This window comes from Diaphorina citri, unplaced genomic scaffold (assembly GCF_000475195.1).
Source record: "Diaphorina citri unplaced genomic scaffold, Diaci psyllid genome assembly version 1.1 scaffold299, whole genome shotgun sequence".
Classification (NCBI taxonomy): Eukaryota; Metazoa; Arthropoda; class Insecta; order Hemiptera; family Psyllidae; genus Diaphorina; species Diaphorina citri.
Genome location: NW_007377734.1, coordinates 24,129 through 43,712, shown reverse-complemented (window position 1 = coordinate 43,712; position 19,584 = coordinate 24,129). Strand labels below are relative to the sequence as shown.

General features: G+C 36.8%; 1 protein-coding gene across 1 annotated transcript in view; it reads right to left on the bottom strand.

Moving 5' to 3' along the window:
* The window catches only part of LOC103507230 (dopamine receptor 2), a 121,587-nt gene extending 109,952 nt beyond the window's left edge, over positions 1-11,635 (bottom strand). The window contains exons 1-2 of the mRNA XM_026822145.1: positions 10,302-11,635; positions 2,057-2,742 (exon numbers count right to left, since the gene is read on the bottom strand). Coding sequence (XP_026677946.1) covers positions 2,057-2,742; positions 10,302-11,510 — 1,895 coding nt within the window. The 5' untranslated portion in view covers positions 11,511-11,635. The remainder of the gene's footprint in view (positions 1-2,056; positions 2,743-10,301) is intronic.
* Between the last annotated feature and the right edge of the window lie 7,949 nt (positions 11,636-19,584).

Here is a 19,584-nt window from a genome sequence, read left to right as displayed (position 1 = left end):
GTGTGTGTGAGAGAGAGAGAGAGAGAGAGAGAGAGAGAGAGAGAGAGAGAGGGAATTTTCCTATCTCTTTCTCATTTCCGAGTAATGACTTCAGGAATGTTGATTAAGATTAAGTCGAAGCTTTTGCTCGAGTCAGGTACGGTGTTGGGGGGTCAAAAGTTTGGGAGTTCAAATATTCAAAGGGCCTATTCCTCAAAAAGATTATTTTAGAAGGCACGAGTAAATCAAACGCATGCAAATATTCAAAGGGCCTATTCCTCAAAAAGATTATTTTAGAAGGCACGAGTAAATCAAACGCATGGAGTAATTATAGAAAAGTTCTTGAAAACTTTCAGAAATCGTCCCTAGGAGTTCAAAACACATTGCCAAATGTTATCATCTAAATCTAATCTAGAATCTTCAGCTCTAGGTTTATTGAGCTTGTGAAAGAATTGGTAGATGGCAGTGAGCACCAAAGTTGTGACATAATAACACAAAGAAACTGCATTTACATTTTATTATTATTAATATTCTATTTCGTGCAAAGTATAAAAAATTACGTTCGTTAATGGTCACATACATATGTAGGTATTATCTCCTTGTTTTTTGATCTGTCAACACACGTACCTACCCAAGTACGTATTAGGTACTCTGAGTAAGATGTTACCTAAAGGTAAAAATACTCCACATTTTTTGACGGTACGTGTTCAAATTTGGGTTTCAATTTCAAAGTTCTCAATTTGAAAATTCGAGTGCTGGCGTCAAATTTCACTTGTATCTTTTTCTCCTGCAATTCCAGAGTGTGTGATAGGGACCTTGAATCCGTATCACTTGATAACAACGTGATTCCTGAGGTTTTCTTAATTTCTGTAAGAAAGATCAGTCGATGTGTACGTATCTGGTTTCAAATTTTCCCTGCAAAGCTTAATTTTTTTCCATAGCATTTTTATCAGAATATTTTGTGTGTGTGACCGTGGGTGTGTTTTCAATGTTAAACGCAATATATGTTTGTATAAGGAACAATAAGTTAAAAAATTACCTATACTGTTAGGTTTTCAATGTCCTTTTCTGTCAGGGGACTGTCAGAGTGCATCCACACTGCAGTTGATTTATAATTAGGATGACTAAGTGTGGACAAGGCTTAGCTACCTGTAACCTTTCGTTTTTGTAACCTTCGATCTTCGCGTGTTCTTTTTCGTTGCAATGAACTCTCAAGAATACGCAAGCTTAGCTACCTGATTTTTCTCCAATGAACCTATAGCTTTACATATCCCCCTAAAAAAAGCGCTAAAAATTGCCAGGTGTGAAACTAACTAATCTTGTTTGTGAACATTTTTCATCATCAATGTTTACATTTTTCAGATTCAATCAACGCTCTTTTCACTTCTAAAGTCCTCGCTTATTTCTCGCTGCATACCTGGTCATAATTTACAGGCCTATTTTTCTCTCTTTTTTATGGGAATTAAAGAAGATGCACATGGGTAATAAGAAGACCACAGGACTAATCTTATGATTAAGTATCTTCTCTTTACTGCACAGAGTAGGGTGTCCTATTAGTACTGCAGGTCCCTAAACCTAATAGACACATATTTAATATGAAGGGTATAATAACCTTGAGAACAGAAAAAAGTGCTATGTACGTTCATAGGACGAAAATGCAAAGCACACAGTAACAACGTTAGGAAATCGGGTATTCGAGATTATAATATGAACTGAATGTAGGAGAGAAATTTACATAAATTCCATTTTCTGCTCTGCAAAGGGTAGCTCTAATACATAAGTGCATGACTCGAATTTATAAATGCAAATTTTCCAGTTAGGTTTTCCCTCCATATTGTCCATTTTGTGATATCTTTCCAATTCAATGTTCAGATTGTCCAGTACACTCTCTGTCTTCATCTAACTTGTGACTATCTAAACCTTGACACTCAAACAGGCACTTTTTTCTGTTCTCAAGGTTATTATACCCTTCATATTAAATATGTATCTATTAGGTTTAGGGACCTGCACTACTAATAGGACACTCTACTCTGTGCAGTAAAGAGAAGATACTAGGAGAGAACATTAGATGACTTACCTTCTAAAGTCACGACTCCAGCAGGCGTAGATGACAGGATTCATCCCCGAGTTTATCCAGCCTAGCCATGTCACTACAGCCGATATCAATTCCTCATCCTGTTCACTCCAAAAACATTTCGTACACACTGCAGACAACAAGTTTACTACAAAGAATGGAAGCCAGCATACAATGAACACCCCCATCACAATACCCAAGGTTTTGGCAGCCTTCTTCTCTTTGGCAAACTTGGAGAGTTTTCTACTCAGTGAGAAATTCTTCACAATATGTCCCTTGTGTATAATCCGAGTGTTGGACACTTGCCTTGTGATGCCATTGTGACCAGACATCACATTATCCATCTCCACATCATCGGATGGTGTATGGTGTAATGTCATATGCCGATGATCCGTGCCACCTCTATGTATCCTCAATGTGAGTTCCTTCTCTCCACTTGTAGATCCCGACATCACTTGCTTCGTACCCACCTTTAAGCTCTTTGTCTGAACAACAGCTGCTCTATAGATCTTGAAGTAAGTGAACACCATCACTAGGAGAGGCAAGTAAAACGAGATGGTGGAGGAGAATATCAAATAGCCTTTGCTATCAGTGAAAGGACATTTGTTCTTTGGTACTTCCTCATTTCGGACAGCACGCCACCAGAGTATAGCAGGGGCAGTGAGCACCAAAGTTGTGACATAATAACACAAAGAAACTGCATTTACATTTTATTATTATTAATATTCTATTTCGTGCAAAGTATGAAAAATTACGTTCGTTAATGGTCACATAGGTATTATCTCCTTGAATTGGGAAAATCCTACAATGCTGCAGTGAGCACCAAAGTTGTGACATAATAACACAAAGAAACTGCATTTACATTTTATTATTATTAACATTCTATTTCGTGCAAAGTATAAAAAATTACGTTCGTTAATGGCCACATAGGTATTATCTCCTTGTTTTTTGATCTGTCAACACACGTACCTACCCAAGTACGTAGGTACTCTGAGTAAGATGTTACCTAAAGGTAAAAATACTCCACATTTTTTGACGGTACGTGTTCAAATTTGGGTTTCAATTTCAAAGTTCTCAATTTGAAAATTCGAGTGCTGGCGTCAAATTTCACTTGTATCTTTTTCTCCTGCAATTCCAGAGTGTGTGATAGGGACCTTGAATCCGTATCACTTGATAACAACGTGATTCCTGAGGTTTTCTCAATTTCTGTAAGAAAGATCAGTCAATGTGTACGTGTATCTGGTTTCAAATTTTCCCTGCAAAGCTTAATTTTTTTCCATAGCATTTTTATCAGAATATTTTGTGTGTGTGACTGTGGGTGTGTTTTCAATGTTAAACGCAATATATGTTTGTATAAGGAACAATAAGTTAAAAAATAACCTATACTGTTAGGTTTTTAATGTCCCTTTCTGTCAGGGGACTGTCAGAGTGTATCCACACTGCAGTTGCTTTATTATTAGGATGACTAAGTGTGGACAAGGCTTAAGCTACCTGTAACGTTTCGTTTTTGTAACCTTCGATCTTCGCATGTTCTTACGTCTTTTCTGTGTACTATTACTGTCTACAGGGGCTGTTCTACTACCTAACCTCTTCTGGGCTTTCAACATAGCAAGGAGTGTCCATGATAAAGTAAGTCTAATTAATATATTGACCGTTGCAATGAACTCTCACGAATACGTAAGCTAACCTACCTGATTTTTTGCTGTCTCCTTCTGGAGGAGGAGAAAGAAAGAAAGAGGGACAGGAAGGGAGAGGTGATAGAAAGGATGAGTGAGAGAGTGTGTGTGAGAGAGAGAGAGGGAGGGAATTTTCCTATCTCTTTCTCATTTCCGAGTAATGACTTTAGGAATGTTGATTAAGATTAAGTCGAAGCTTTTGCTCGAGTCAGGTACGGTGTTGGCTCAGTATTTTCTTCTGTTTATCACATTTATACTTCCAATTATTCTTTTCCAAGACAGTAGGTACGTCTTCTAGAAGTTCCTCCACAATCTACACCACTGAAACGTCTACATCTAGGATTTCACTATCAACCTACACATTGGAAGTCATGAAACATCCCATTGTTATGAATAAAATGTATCAATTAATTTTACTAATTTTTATCTAGGTCCAAGGATACTTGTTGTTGGAAAATTTACCTCTAGTAAAACAAATAAAAATTGAAAAAAAAAAAAAACTTCTTTACCTACCTAATTATACGATTACCTTCTTCTTTTTCTTCGATAATATTATATCTGATATCCAAAATACAGATATCTAGAACTTATCTGATATAGATCTATCATTTACTTGGATCTCTACAAAATTAGATAATCATGTTCTCTACCCTTCGACAGTATTTGTTTTTGATTTTCAGTTTTTGAAAGTCCAATTTAAAAAAAAAAAAAAAAATACTCTCAACTAGTTTCCAGACCAGCTGAAATTTTGAAGCTCTAAACTTGGGGGTTTGTTTCATTTGTCCTTCTTTATGATTTCAAAACATCACGTTTAGACAGATAAAACAGAGATACATAGCTTTTACAACCGCAAAGTTTATTTCCAATTTTCCAACAGACGAAAACAAGACCAACACAATATGTTTCGCCACAGACAAAGATAAAAGATAGTTTGGCTCCAGGCAAAAAAAAAAAAAAAAAAAAAAAAAAAAAAAAAAAAATAGACATACCTATCAGTACCTATGTAGATAGTATAATATTGTAGACATGTTCAAAATTATTTTCTTTCTCTATGTCTTGAGAGTCTGTCTCTCCCAGTTGAAAAATGAAAATAATAAGAATTTCTAAAATACGTATTATTATTATTAGTCAGCTCAGCTCCCATGGCGTAGTGGTCAGTGCGCTCGCCTTGCACGCGGGAAACCCGGGTTCGATTCCCGGCGGGGTCAAGAAATTTGTATCATCCAAATGATTGATTCCGTGACTGGCTGTTGCGGGGCCCACTCAGCCTCGTGAGGAAAATGAGTAGCTATGACATATAAATGCGCATAGCGACCGGTGCCAGCAATTGTGAACATTTTTCATCATCAATGTTTACATTTTTCAGATTCAATCAACGCTCTTTTCACTTCTAAAGTCCTCGCTTATTTCTCGCTCCATACCTGGTCATAATTTACAGGCCTATTTTTCTCTCTTTTTTATGGGAATTAAAGAAGATCTCTTTCTCATTTCCGAGTAATGACTTCAGGAATGTTGATTAAGATTAAGTCGAAGCTTTTGCTCGAGTCAGGTACGGTGTTGGGGGTCAAATGTTTGGGAGTTCAAATATTCAAAGGGCCTATTCCTCAAAAAGATTATTTTAGAAGGCACGAGTAAATCAAACGCATGGAGTAATTATAGAAAAGTTCTTCAAAACTTTCAGAGATCGTCCCTAGGAGTTCAACACACATTGCCAAATGTTATCATCTAAATCTAATCTAGAATTTTCAGCTCTAGGTTTATTGAGCTTGTGAAAGAATTGTTAGATGAAATAAAATAAAAATAAATAATAATAGGTATCAGCAAAAGTAGCAATAATAAAGAAACGTTATTGAAATGGCAAATTTCAACAAAACTTGGTAGTAAATTCAGGCCCTGATGCTTCCCCTGGTCTCATGAAATACAGATATGAATATCTCACAAGAAGCTTGCTTCAAAAATAGTCTGCATTCTGTGAACTCTAAGAATAATAATATTATTATACAGAACAACACTTTCTTGTTCCCATTCAAACGTTCTTACTTTTTATGAAACCATTCCTTGTATATTTTCATATTTAAGATATTAAAAATGAAGAAATTTATTAGCACGCATAGTAGGCTCTGCTATGAAGGAATAATGTTTATTTATGTTTGAAAATTTACTCCAGCTGACTGCTCCTTCAAATATGAGTGTTCATAAAAGTAAAAATTCCAACAAAATAGCAATGGTGCTTTATAAAGATCCAAGATTATTGTGGAACTAATGAGGATAAAAATTTGACCTCGTTCGAGTCAAATGCCCTCAAATACTTATCAGCGAGATTCCTTTATTTAAGTAGTTTATATGTTGCAAATTGGAACTCACTCGGTTCAAAAACTGAGTTTTAAACCCAGATCTGAATGAAACAGTAGCCATTTAATGCTTGCTACCTTACACATTACTAGCTGGTTATAATTATTTCTAGACATCTTCTAGGCTCGTACCTCGTACACCTTTAGCTGGATTATTTTTTTGGCGTTCGCCAGAGGACCGTTTTATGGAATTATACCCGCGTATTTGCGCCACTGAAGTGTTGTTTGCCACTTGGAAATACACCTTCTAGAGGGGACGATTTAGGTACCTCTACATATAATCTATACGCAGCTTCTACTTTGATACTGACTCTCAAAGCTCAGAAGTCCTAGCTTAGCTAGCATAAATACAAAGATAATTATTATAAATGACAAAGTCAAAATTTGGAAATAACCTTCCCCCTCCTCCTATCCCTTCCCACCTCTTCCCCCTCCTCTCTCTCTCTCTCTATTTCTCTCATTGGAGCTTTTAATTAAATTAGAACTAACCTTACCTAATCGGAGAGAATGAGAAGAGGATGGAGAGAGAAAGAGAGAGAGAGGGAGAGAGAAAGAGAGAGAGAGAGGGGATACAGAGAGAAAAGAAAGGGCAGTAGTCACACCCACCTAGCACCTAGTGATTGCTGTGACTTGGTCGGAGAAATAGAGAGAGAATTTAAGAGAGGATGAGAGAGAGAGAGAGAGAAAGAGAAGGAGGGCGAGGAAGAGAAAACTAAAAAGAAAGAGGAAGAGAGAGAGAGAGAAAGAGGGAGAGGAAGAGAGAGAGAGAGGAGGATACAGAGAGAAAAGAAAGGGCAGTAGTCACACCCACCTAGCACCTAGTGATTGCTGTGACTTGGTCGGAGAAATAGAGAGAGAGAATTTAAGAGAGGATGAGAGAGAGAGAAAGAGAGGGAGGGCGAGGAAGAGAAAACGAAAAAGAAAGAAGAAGAGAGAGAGAGAAAGAGGGAGAGAAACGAATATGAAAGGTTAGCCTAAAAGTAATAATAAGAGTACCTACTTTTACCTTCAAGGTGTGGCCTTTCCCTAGGGACACCCTTATAATAATCTTTACCTCCCCTCCCTGCCCTTTATCTTTCCCTCGTCTCTTACCCTTTCTATCTCTTATCACCCCCTCCCTACCTCTTATCAGTCTCAACATCCTTTTCTCTTATATATCCTTCTCCCCCGGCTAAGCCTAAAAGTAATAATAAGAGTACCTACTTTTACCTTCAAGGTGTGGCCTTTCCCTAGGGACACCCTTATAATAATCTTTACCTCCCACCCTGCCCTTTATCTTTCCCTCGTCTCTTACCCTTTCTATCTCTTCTCACCCCCTCCCTAACTCTTATCAGTCTCAACATCCTTTTCTCTTATATATCCTTCTCCCCCGGCTATATCTCTTCTTCTCTTTATTTCCTCCCTCCCTTTTTCTCTCCTTCCCTCCCTCCCCTTGGTCTTTATAGCCCTGACCGGCCTTTGCTTTATCCCTCTCTTTTTGCCCTTCATATTTGTCATCCCTATTTTATCCCTATGGCTCTCTTTCTTCCTCTCTCTTTTGATTTTTTGCTCTGGCCTCTCGTCCATCCTCTTTCCCTTTCGTTTTCTCTCTCCTTCTTTTCCTTCAACCCTCCCTCCTTTTCTTTCTCTCTCTCTCTCGTTTCAAATATACTTTTGATTTCCATTCAGGTGTAAGAGAGAAAAATGAAATATGACTTCAGACATCTTGTGTTCATCTAATTTGAATTGGAAAATTGACTTTTTTGGACAGGGAATGCTCCTCCGAAGGTACATATACGAGCACCCTTATAATAATCTTTACCTCCCCTCCCTGCCCTTTATCTTTCCCTCGTCTCTTACCCTTTCTATCTCTTATCACCCCCTCCCTATCTCTTATCAGTCTCAACATCCTTTTCTCTTATATATCCTTCTCCCCCGGCTATATCTCTTCTTTTCTTTATTTCCTCCCTCCCTTTTTCTCTCCTTCCCTCCCTCCCCTTGGTCTTTTTAGCCCTGACCGGCCTTTGATTTATTCCTCTCTTTTTGCCCTTCATATTTGTCATCCCTATTTTATCCTTATGGCTCTCTTTCTTCCTCTCTCTTTTGATTTTTTGCTCTGGCCTCTAGTCCATCCTCTCTTTCTCTTTCGTTTTCTCTCTCTTTCTTTTCCTTCAACCCTCCCTTCTTTTCTCTCTCTCTCCCTCTCGTTTCAAATATACTTTTGATTTCCATTCAGGTGTAAGAGAGAAAAATAAAATATGACTTCAGACATCTTGTGTTCATCTAATTTGAATTGGAAAATTGACTTTTTTGGACAGGGAATGAAGGTACCGAAGGTATATGGTACGTTACATTAGGTACATTACATTCAATGGGAATTTTCTAAGCAAATTCCTGTATGGTGCGGAGTCCAGTATGTTCGACTATAGCACCCAAGGACCCCAAGGTAGAGGGTAGATAAAAATCTTTCAGTTCTAATGGGAAACAAAAGTTTTTGTAAGTTATCTGGGAAACAAAAGATTAAAAATGAGATAATGAAACAAGATGTCGCTGTTAACAAATTTTCGTGTTTACTACTGACACCCAAGGACCCCAAGGTAGAGGGTAGATAAAAATCTTTCAGTTCTAATGGGAAACAAAAGTTTTTGTAAGTTATCTGGGAAACAAAGTTGACATACATACATGGGTTTAAAATATTAAGGTGTGTAAAATAATGTAATAATACCTATGTTGTGAGTTATCTGGGAAACAAAAGATTGAAAATGAGATAATGAAACAAGATGTCGCTGTTAACAAATTTTCGTGTTTACTACTGATTTTCGTCTCGTATTTTGATAATTTCGGTGGAAAACATTTCCGTAAAACAACGAATGAGAGAGAATTTAATTACTGAATTGAGAAAATGTAGGATTATATCTACATACCTACCTACAACTAGGTAGCTCATAAGTCATAAACAAAATGTTAGGACACCCTTTTCACCTTAAGAAAAACTCAAAATCTGTTGGTTTATCTGGTCGGTATCATTTCAAATTACTATGTACTAACTACTAACCCAAGTACATATTCCATTATGTATGTATTTCCTTTTGTACACAATTTAAATAATTTATTTATTTCTGTACACAGACCTATTGTATTTGAAGCTATTGTCAGAAAATAGCGATAGATGTACATAGAAAGAAAAAAGTGATAGAATTACATGTTAGTATAATGTTTGTAACTATGGTCTATACACATAGATTCTATTTTCGAACTTTGTTTAATTTGCTAATTTTATGTACGGACCTTATATGGAAAGTCTATAGTGGATTTAAAAAATGTATGGACACACAACAAAACATGCTATATGAATGACCCTTGAGTTTCCGTAAGGACTTTCTTTACAATAAAACACTTCCACTGTAGAAAAATGAAATTGTGAAAGTTGTTATTGTATTACCTTTGTAATTATTTTTGTGCACAGCTTTTGTATGAAACCGAGGTTTTGAAAGCGAGTTACCTACCTACCTACCACGGTTATTATAATTTCATTAATTATTTTAATACGGAAAGTAGGTAATGTATTTCACTTAATCAAGGGGGTGAAAAATTATGAATACACAGAACAGAAAAAAAAACTTTAGTAAACTAAGAAGTTAATTAGAAAAATCCATGCTCAAAAATTGACTGGACGGAGGCATATGTGACCTAAGTCATCAAAGGAAAATTGTACCCATTCTAAAATCTACTCCTAAAGGCTAACATTTTCAGTTGGAGATAATAATTATAATGCATCTCTTATCAAATGTACCCTGGAGGATATAAAAGAGATGAAGACTTTAGTAAGGAGCTTAACTTAACTAAGTACACTGTACTTAGTACAAGATATTGAGGGTACATGCACATGGGTAATAAGAAGACCACAGGACTAATCTTATGCTAAGTACACTGTACTTAGTACAAGATATTGAGGGTACATGCACATGGGTAATAAGAAGACCACAGGACTAATCTTATGATTAAGTATTTTCTCTTTACTGCACAGAGTAGGGTGTCCTATTAGTACTGCAGGTCCCTAAACCTAATAGATACATATTTAATATGAAGGGTATAATAACCTTGAGAACAGAAAAAAGTGCTATGTACACGTTCATAGAACGAAAATGCAAAGCACACAGTAACAACGTTAGGAAATCGGGAATTCGAGATTATAATATGAACTGAATGTAGGAGAGAATAGAAAGACCATTAGATGACTTACCTTCTAAAGTCACGACTCCAGCAGGCGTAGATGACAGGATTCATCCCCGAGTTTATCCAGCCTAGCCATGTCACTACAGCCGATATCAATTCCTCATCCTGTTCACTCCAAAAACATTTCGTACACACTGCAGACAACAAGTTTACTACAAAGAATGGAAGCCAGCATACAATGAACACCCCCATCACAATACCCAAGGTTTTGGCAGCCTTCTTCTCTTTGGCAAACTTGGAGAGTTTTCTACTCAGTGAGAAATTCTTCACAATATGTCCCTTGTGTATAATCCGAGTGTTGGACACTTGCCTTGTGATGCCATTGTGACCAGACATCACATTATCCATCTCCACATCATCGGATGGTGTATGGTGCAATGTCATATGCCGATGATCCGTGCCACCTCTATGTATCCTCAATGTGAGTTCCTTCTCTCCACTTGTAGATCCCGACATCACTTGCTTCGTACCCACCTTTAAGCTCTTTGTCTGAACAACAGCTGCTCTATAGATCTTGAAGTAAGTGAACACCATCACTAGGAGAGGCAAGTAAAACGAGATGGTGGAGGAGAATATCAAATAGCCTTTGCTATCAGTGAAAGGGCATTTGTTCTTTGGTACTTCCTCATTTCGGACAGCACGCCACCAGAGTATAGCAGGAAATGATATTCCTCCTGAACATATCCAAACGATGGCAATCCAGATGTAAGCTCTTCTAGTGGACATACGTGAGGGATAGGTAAGCGGATCTGTGATGGCCCAATATCTGTCCAGAGAAATAACACAGAGGTTGAGGATGGAAGCTGTACTGAAGAGAACATCTAAGGAACGCCATGAGTCACACCAGTTCAGACCAAATATCCAGTTGTGATCCAGCAGCTCATAGAGAGCACTGAAAGGCATAACGACAAGTCCAACCAGACAATCTGCCAGTGCCAGAGACATGATGAAGTAGTTGGTACTTGTGTGAAGATACCTCTCCCTCACGACAGCAATCATGACCAAAGCGTTACCAAATACAGTGACCAATGAGAACAAGGATAGCGTTGACACAAGCAGTGTCCGCTGCTGTGCTAACTCCAACCATCGTTCCAACGTGAAGTTACTCACAAAGTCATACGTCACAACATCGTCGTCAATATCAATATAGGTCCAATTAGACGAGTTGGAGAAAAAGTCAACATTGTTTATAAAGTCCGCGGGTAGAAGTTCCATCGGGGTTCAAATTATACAGGGTGGTACACTTTGTTATTAATACACGCCGTAACAAACATCGTCATGATTTTTATTAGGTAAGAGATTTGAATCCTGAGTTCACATTCCGTCAATTTGGATTGCTAACATTTTGACACAAGCAGTGTCCGCTGCTGTGCTAACTCCAACCATCGTTCCAACGTGAAGTTACTCACAAAGTCATACGTCACAACATCGTCGTCAATATCAATATAGGTCCAATTAGACGAGTTGGAGAAAAAGTCAACATTGTTTATAAAGTCCGCGGGTAGAAGTTCCATCGGGGTTCAAATTATACAGGGTGGTACACTTTGTTATTAATACACGCCGTAACAAACATCGTCATGATTTTTATTAGGTAAGAGATTTGAATCCTGAGTTCACATTCCGTCAATTTGGATTGCTAACACGTCATGATTTTTATTAGGTAAGAGATTTGAATCCTGAGTTCACATTCCGTCAATTTGGATTGCTAACATTTTTTTCTGGAATATAATGTAGGTGCTACTCGAGATTTTATTTCTTTTCTATGTATAAGCTGTGCGAATCATTTTACTGTGTCTTTGACAATCATGTTCCATGTAGGTGCTACTCGAGATTTTATTTCTTTTCTATGTATAAGCTGTGCGAATCATTTTACTGTGTCTTTGACAATCATGTTCCAACATCTTATATTATAAGAACGAGATCCATTCACTCATTCACATTTCACATTTCACACACTGATCGCTCTATCTCTAGAACCACAACACCTAGAAAGCTGAAATTTGGTAGGAATATTCCTTTTATGGTCTAGGTGTGCAATAAGAAAGGATTTTGCGAAAATCTAAACCGATCCTGAGATATGATCAATTTTTGATCGCTAAAATCACCATAAGAAATACACAGAGTGCAAAGACTGCGGGAGAGAAAACTTTTCCTCGCTCCCCTAATATTTGAGTTTCGTTTATGTTTTTAGTTTGATAAATACAAGTTCGGCCATGCCTTTTCCACAAGTTTGGCCATGCCTCGGGATGAACTAGCGGGATTCCGGAGCGAAGCGACGGAATTCAGCTAGTTACTCATAAATACCAATCTATTTATTTTTATTGCCATTTGTTCATGTTTACCACAGACTCCTTTTGGAAACAATAAATTCAGGACAGGACATCGTTCACGTACATTCTCCAAAACGACAAAAAATTAATGTTTTTTCATTGTAGTGCAAAAGCATTATTGTACAATAAATGTTCGGTACAATGTCAAATACATGAGAAAATTTATACTACCGGTTAGCAAAGCAAAAAAATGAATTCCCGAAATTAATAAATAAAATCAGAATTCCCTCGGGTGCGACAAATTTCAAATCAGAACTGGGTTAATGATGTGTGAATAAAAGTTATGCTGCCATGAATGAATGCTGAGCTAATTTTCAGTCTGAATTATTTTAGCATACTGACTTTCTGAGGGAACAAGCAGAATTGAACATCTTGTGCCAAAAAAGAAAGACAATATGAAAATTTTACATTAAGAAGTTTTTCTGCACAGGTATCTTCCATTCTCCTGCACCCACGTACTTCTACCACTTCTTATGGAGAATGAAAATGAAACTTTGAAAAATGCTGCCACAGCTCATAATAGAAAAATATCAAGTGTCATTCTCAATTTGCATTTTTATTTCCATTCTCTTTTGGGATAAAATTCTAGAGAGGTTATTTTAGGGGTATTTTCAATTAAGTCGCGTAGGTACCCATTTATTGGCATTTACACATCAAATTCAAACTCGGTCTGACTTTCAAAATAGTGGGGAAGATTTGTGTTTTGTGCTATCTTTGACAGAGGGTTTTCATCACTCATATTCGGTAGCTGTACGAGGATTATGAAACTCTGTCATATGTCAAATATTCATAAATACAAGTAAGTTTCAAGCCCGGGGACAGAAAAGAGAATGAATAGACGGAAAACGGAGAAAACTGAAATTTGAGATGAATTGGATATGGATAACGTGATAGAAGATCCGAGTTATTGAACATAAGTGGGTGGAGTAACCCGATTAAAGACTATGAATGAAAGCATACCTACTGTAAAGAATGACAAAGTTAACAATGAGTATCGCCAAAAGGTAACATAAGAGGTTCATGTTTGTAGATCTTTTCAGCCTCCGGATGAAAGCTATTTTCAGACAGAAAACTGTTTTTGCTTTATATGTAAAGGTAACATAAGAGGTTCATGTTTGTAAATCTTTTCAGCCTCCGGATGAAAGCTATTTTCAGACGGAAAACTGTTTTTGCTTTATAGGTATGCAGGGCATACAAATTAATTATGAAATCATGACATAAATTACACGATACACGTGCGTGGGAAATTTCGCCCAAAGGTAACATAAGAGGTTCATGTTTGTAAATCTTTTCAGCCTCCGGATGAAAGCTATTTTCAGACGGAAAACTGTTTTTGCTTTATATGCAGGGCACACAAATTAATTATGAAATCATGATATAAATTACACGTGCGTGGGAAATTTCGCCTCAAACTTTTTTCTCGTTGATACAATTTTAATTTTCAGGTGAAAAAGGGGAGGGGGGAACAAAACATAAAGGGCATCCTACGCATAATATGTAAAAATAGCTACATATGTATGTATCTACATGGGTATACAAAATGGGAAGGGGGGAACAAAACATAAAGGGCATCCTACGCATAATATGTAAAAATAGCTACATATGTATGTATCTACATGGGTATATGGCCCGTTGCAATATTCATGTCGCCAGGCTTGAGGTTTTGATCCTGGATAAAGGTATGATAATATATTATTTTATAGCTTGTCCACACTCAATCAACAGGGTTCATAACGCTTCGATAATACACTGAGTTGGGAGGGAGAGGTGAAAGGAATTTTCAGCCTCATTTTCGTATGAAACATTTTATAAACAAAATAATCCCATTAATTTTATTCCATTTATGTAGGATGAAGGGAATTTTCAGCCTCATTTTCGTATGAAACATTTTATAAACAAAATAATCCCATTAATTTTATTCCATTTATGTAGGACGTAGTTTCACGATTTTTCCATGAAACATGCTAATCGAAGGTTTTGTCAACATTTTACATGGCATTTTTGTTCTAATATGATGTGACATGACCAGTGCATAACTCATGATGTCATGATTGAACTGTGTGTCACGCTTTGTTCAGTGCTGGTGAGTGCTCGCTTGTCATGCAGAAAATGTTTAATTCGATTTCCAGCTAGTCAAGAGGTAGATAATGAATTATGTAGGACGTAGGTTCACGATTTTTCCATGAAACATGCTAATCGAAGGTTTTGTCGAACATTTTACATGGCATTTTTGTTCTAATCTAATATGATGTGACATGACCAGTGCATAACTCATGATGTCATGATTGAACTGTGTGTCACGCTTTGTTCAGTGCTGGTGCGTGCTCCCTTGTCATGCAGAACATGTTGAATTCGATTTCCAGCTAGTCAAGAGGTAGATAATGAAGTACAATACCTAGTTTTTTTTTAACGAAATATCATACAATATATCAGCTCGTTATATTTTCAAGTGAAGAAGGGCTAGGGGCGTGTAAGTCCAACATTTTTTTATACCTATACTAGCTGAATTCGGTCGCTTCGCTCCGGAATCCCGCTAGTTCATCCCGAGGCATGGCCAAACTTGTGGAAAAGGCATGGCCGAACTTGTATTTTTTGTTCTAATATGATGTGACATGACCAGTGCATAACTCATGATGTCATGATTGAACTGTGTGTCACGCTTTGTTCAGTGCTGGTGTGTGCTCGCTTGTCATGCAGAACATGTTGAATTCGATTTCCAGCTATAGTCAAGAGGTAGATAATGAAGTACAATACCTATTTTTTTTTTTTAATGAACATTGTGCAAGAGCGAAATACCTTCTACACATCGAAGGACTTTATTCAGACTATCTACTATGGAAGAGAATTTAATCACAAGAGTCATATGAACATAAAGTTTCCATATCGAACATGATAAAAAAACAATCCCTTCTTTACACCCTCTTCATGGCCTTGTTCATTTGATATGTCTTCACTGCATGCTATGGAATCAAATATATCATTTATATCCGGTTCAGACATGACATTGTTCCTCCTTGAGGTTTGTGTACTGAAAGCTGAAACAATTTATTGAAAGGTCAGTTTTTTTGTAGCAATGAAACAACTGCTACATGTTCCACTTCCTAGTGCAGTCTACTTTGAGAAGTATGTAGTACCTATGGCCTATCTAACTGGTTTAATCCTTGCTTAGGTGCTTTCCAGACTTACCTACAGCTACAGACAACAGTGTAAGAAGAACTTGTAGAAATAGAAGAAGGCAATACTAGTATAGCTCGCTATACTGTAGTAATAGAAAGTATTTTTTTTTTAAAAGAGGTTTGACAGAGGAAACTTTAACTGCTATGGTCTTATTGTCCCGAAATCGAAGAGAGAAGGAAGACAGGATAGGAGAAGGCCAGCCGTTCCGAGAACGAACATTATCCCATCAGGATAAAATCCGCCCCGGGCGGGAATCGAACCCGCGGCCTAGCGCTTACAAGGCAGACGCACTACCAACTAAGCTAACTAGGCTGGCTAATAGAAAGTAAAAACTTACCTTTCCTTATCACTGCATGTGAGTTCAGGCTTCAGAAACCTTATAGCTCGCTATACTGTAGTAATAGAAAGTAAAAACTCACCTTTCCTTATCACTGCATGTGAGTTCAGAAACCTGTTAAATTTAAAATTTCCCTCCATCAACGGTCAACGCTTTCTAAACTACAAACTGCAAACACAGAGGTAACCTCTTTCCACAGAGGTAGTTATTTTTGTTTACAAACGAAATTTCTTCGCTCATCGCTCTACAGCCTTATGGGACTACCGGCATAAAATTACCACAGATGAGGCGCCACTTTTATCCGTCGCTAGAAATCAAAAAGGTTCCCGGGCTTGTGACCCCCATAATTCCCATTCAAACTGTCAAATATTATGGGGAAAAGTAAATTGCTGTGCATGAAAACAAGAGGCTGAACTCCATAGGCATGGAGGCACAAGTCCCATGAGAGTAATTAAAAAGAAATGGGGAGGCTTTGTGCAATTTAAATCAGTGCTGGGGTTAAAATGCCACCAAGGGACCCTGAGACGCACTACCAACTAAGCTAACTAGGCTGGCTATAACGAACAAATGTTGGGTACCTTTACGTAACCTTATCAGACGTTTTCGGTATATGAATAAAATATGACTTCAGACATCTTGTGTTCATCTAATTTGAATTGGAAAATTGACTTTTTTGGACAGGGAATGCTCCTCCGAAGGTATATGGTACGTTACATTAGGTACATTACATTCAATGGGGAATTTTCTAAGCAAATTCCTGTATGGTGCGGAGTCCAGTATGTTCGACTATAGCACCCAAGGACCCCAAGGTAGAGGGTAGATAAAAATCTTTCAGTTCTAATGGGAAACAAAAGTTTTTGTAAGTTATCTGAGAAACAAAAAGTTGACATACATGGGTTTAAAATATTCAGGTGTGTAAAATAATGTAATAATACCTATGTCGTGAGTTATCTGGGAAACAAAAGATTGAAAATGAGATAATGAAACAAGATGTCGCTGTTAACAAATTTTTGTGTTTACTACTGATTTTCGTCTCGTTGTATTTTGATAATTTCGGTGGAAAACATTTCCGTAAAACAACGAATGAGAGAGAATTTAATTACTGAATTGAGAAAATGTAGGATTATATCTACATACCTACCTACAACTAGGTAGCTCATAAGTCATAAACAAAATGTTAGGACACCCTTTTCACCTTAAGAAAAACTCAAAATCTGTTGGTTTATCTGGTCGTCGTCTCGTTGTATTTTGATAATTTCGGTGGAAAACATTTCCGTAAAACAACGAATGAGAGAGAATTTAATTACTGAATTGAGAAAATTTAGGATTATTGGATTATATCTACCTACCTACAACTAGGTAGCTCATAAACTCATAAGTCATAAACAAAATGTTAGGACACCCTTTTAAGAAAAACTCAAAATCTGTTGGTTTCTCTGGTCAGTATCATTTCAAATTACTATGTACTAACTACTAACCCAAGTACAAATTCCATTATGTATTTATTTCCTTTTGTACACAATTTAAATAATTTATTTATTTCTGTACACAGACCTATTGTATTTGAAGCTATTGTCAGAAAATAGGAATTGGAATAATATATCTTTTCAGGAAGTCCTTTTGAGCTCCCCAGTAAGTATATCTACAAAACAACACACAGGGTATGTATAAAATGTAGGTGATATCTGAAAGGTATATTCCAGGTATGTATTTTAATTAGTTTAATTTGTTTCAAGTCTCTTATCTAGATACACATATCTGGTACAATGTTTGTAATATGATTGTACATTAAGATAGTGAAAAATGAAAGATACATGTAGTTATATCACAAACATAAAACACTTCACTGTAGGTATTTATTTCTGTACACAGACCTATTGTATTTGAAGCTATTGTCAGAAAATAGAAATAACATATCTTTTCAGGAAGTCCTTTTGAGCTCCCCAGTAAGTAAGTATATCTACAAAACTACACATAGGGTACGTATAAAATTTAGGTGATATCTGAAAGGTATATTCTAGATATGTATTTTAATTAGTTTAATTTGTTTCAAGTCTCTTATCTAGATACACATATCTGGTACAATGTTTGTGATATGATTGTACATTAAGATAGTGAAAAATGAAAGATACATGTAGATATATCACAAACATAAAACACTTCACTGTAGAAAATGAAATTGTGAAAGTTGTTATTGTATTACCTTTGTAATTATTTTTGTGCACAGCTTTTGTATGAAACCGAGGTTTTGAAAGCGAGTTACCCGAAGGACTTTATTCAGACTATCTACTATGGAAGAGAATTTAATCACAAGAGTCATATGAACATAAAGTTTCCATATCGAACATGATAGAAAGTGTACTTTGATAATAAAATCTTGTACACTTGCATCGTTCAGTGCATCGAGGCTGCAGATATTGGAATTTTTACTGCATGAACATGATAGAAAGTGTACTTTGATAATAAAATCTTGTACACTTGCATCGTTCAGTGCATCGAGGCTGCAGATATTGGAATTTTTACTGCATTTTCCGAGCGAATTCGAACAGTAAAAAATTCATAGCAATTCTTCAGATTCATCTTCGCGGAGGATTCAAGTATTTTGTAATCCTGCTTTGGTCTGCGGTGTGTGTGTTCCTCTTTTGCTTTTCTTATAAGTAGGTCCTTGGTCTTTTTTTGAAGAGGTTTCAAAAATGAAATGGAATGTAGTGTGGTTCTTACCTGGTAACTGATAAGATAGGGCTTACCAGAAAGTGAGTCAGGATGTAGAAAAAGGATACTTCCTGGTAAGATGATGAAGTGTAACTGCTAAGGTCTTGTCGTCCCGAAAGTGAAGAGAGAACGAAGATAGGATAGAAGGAAGCCAGTCGTTCCGAGAACGAACCTTCAATGTTTAGGATAAAGTCCGCCCCGGGCGGTAATCGAACCCGCGACCTAGCGCTTAGCGCTTACAAGGCAGACGCGCTAATACCTTCTAACTAAGCTGGCTTGCTACCAGTTTGACTGTGCACCTCTTGACATATTTTTGTTTACAGTCCTAAAACGTACCAACTTCCTAATTTAGCTGCACTTTTTCCCTCTTTCCAAGTCCATTCCATTACCTACTTTGACCACATAAATACAAACGACGAAAAAAAGCCATCAAAATTTGGAGCAAAAGAAGTAAACAGTTTTTAAAAAATCGTAAATTTGAACTTTTTTTATTCTTTAGCCCCAAAAAACCAGATTTCATTTCTCGGTGAAGGTTTAATTTCTCATTAAAATCTCCACAAGTTGAAAGAACTCGTCCAAAATCTGTATGCACAAGTGCCAACTAACTATTGGTACTCTGGGTACATACGAGTAATTATGTACGAACATTATTTATGTCATGTTGGTTTAATGTACTTACGAACATTTTGTGCTTATAAGTTATAACATGTTGGTTTAATGAATCTAATAATGT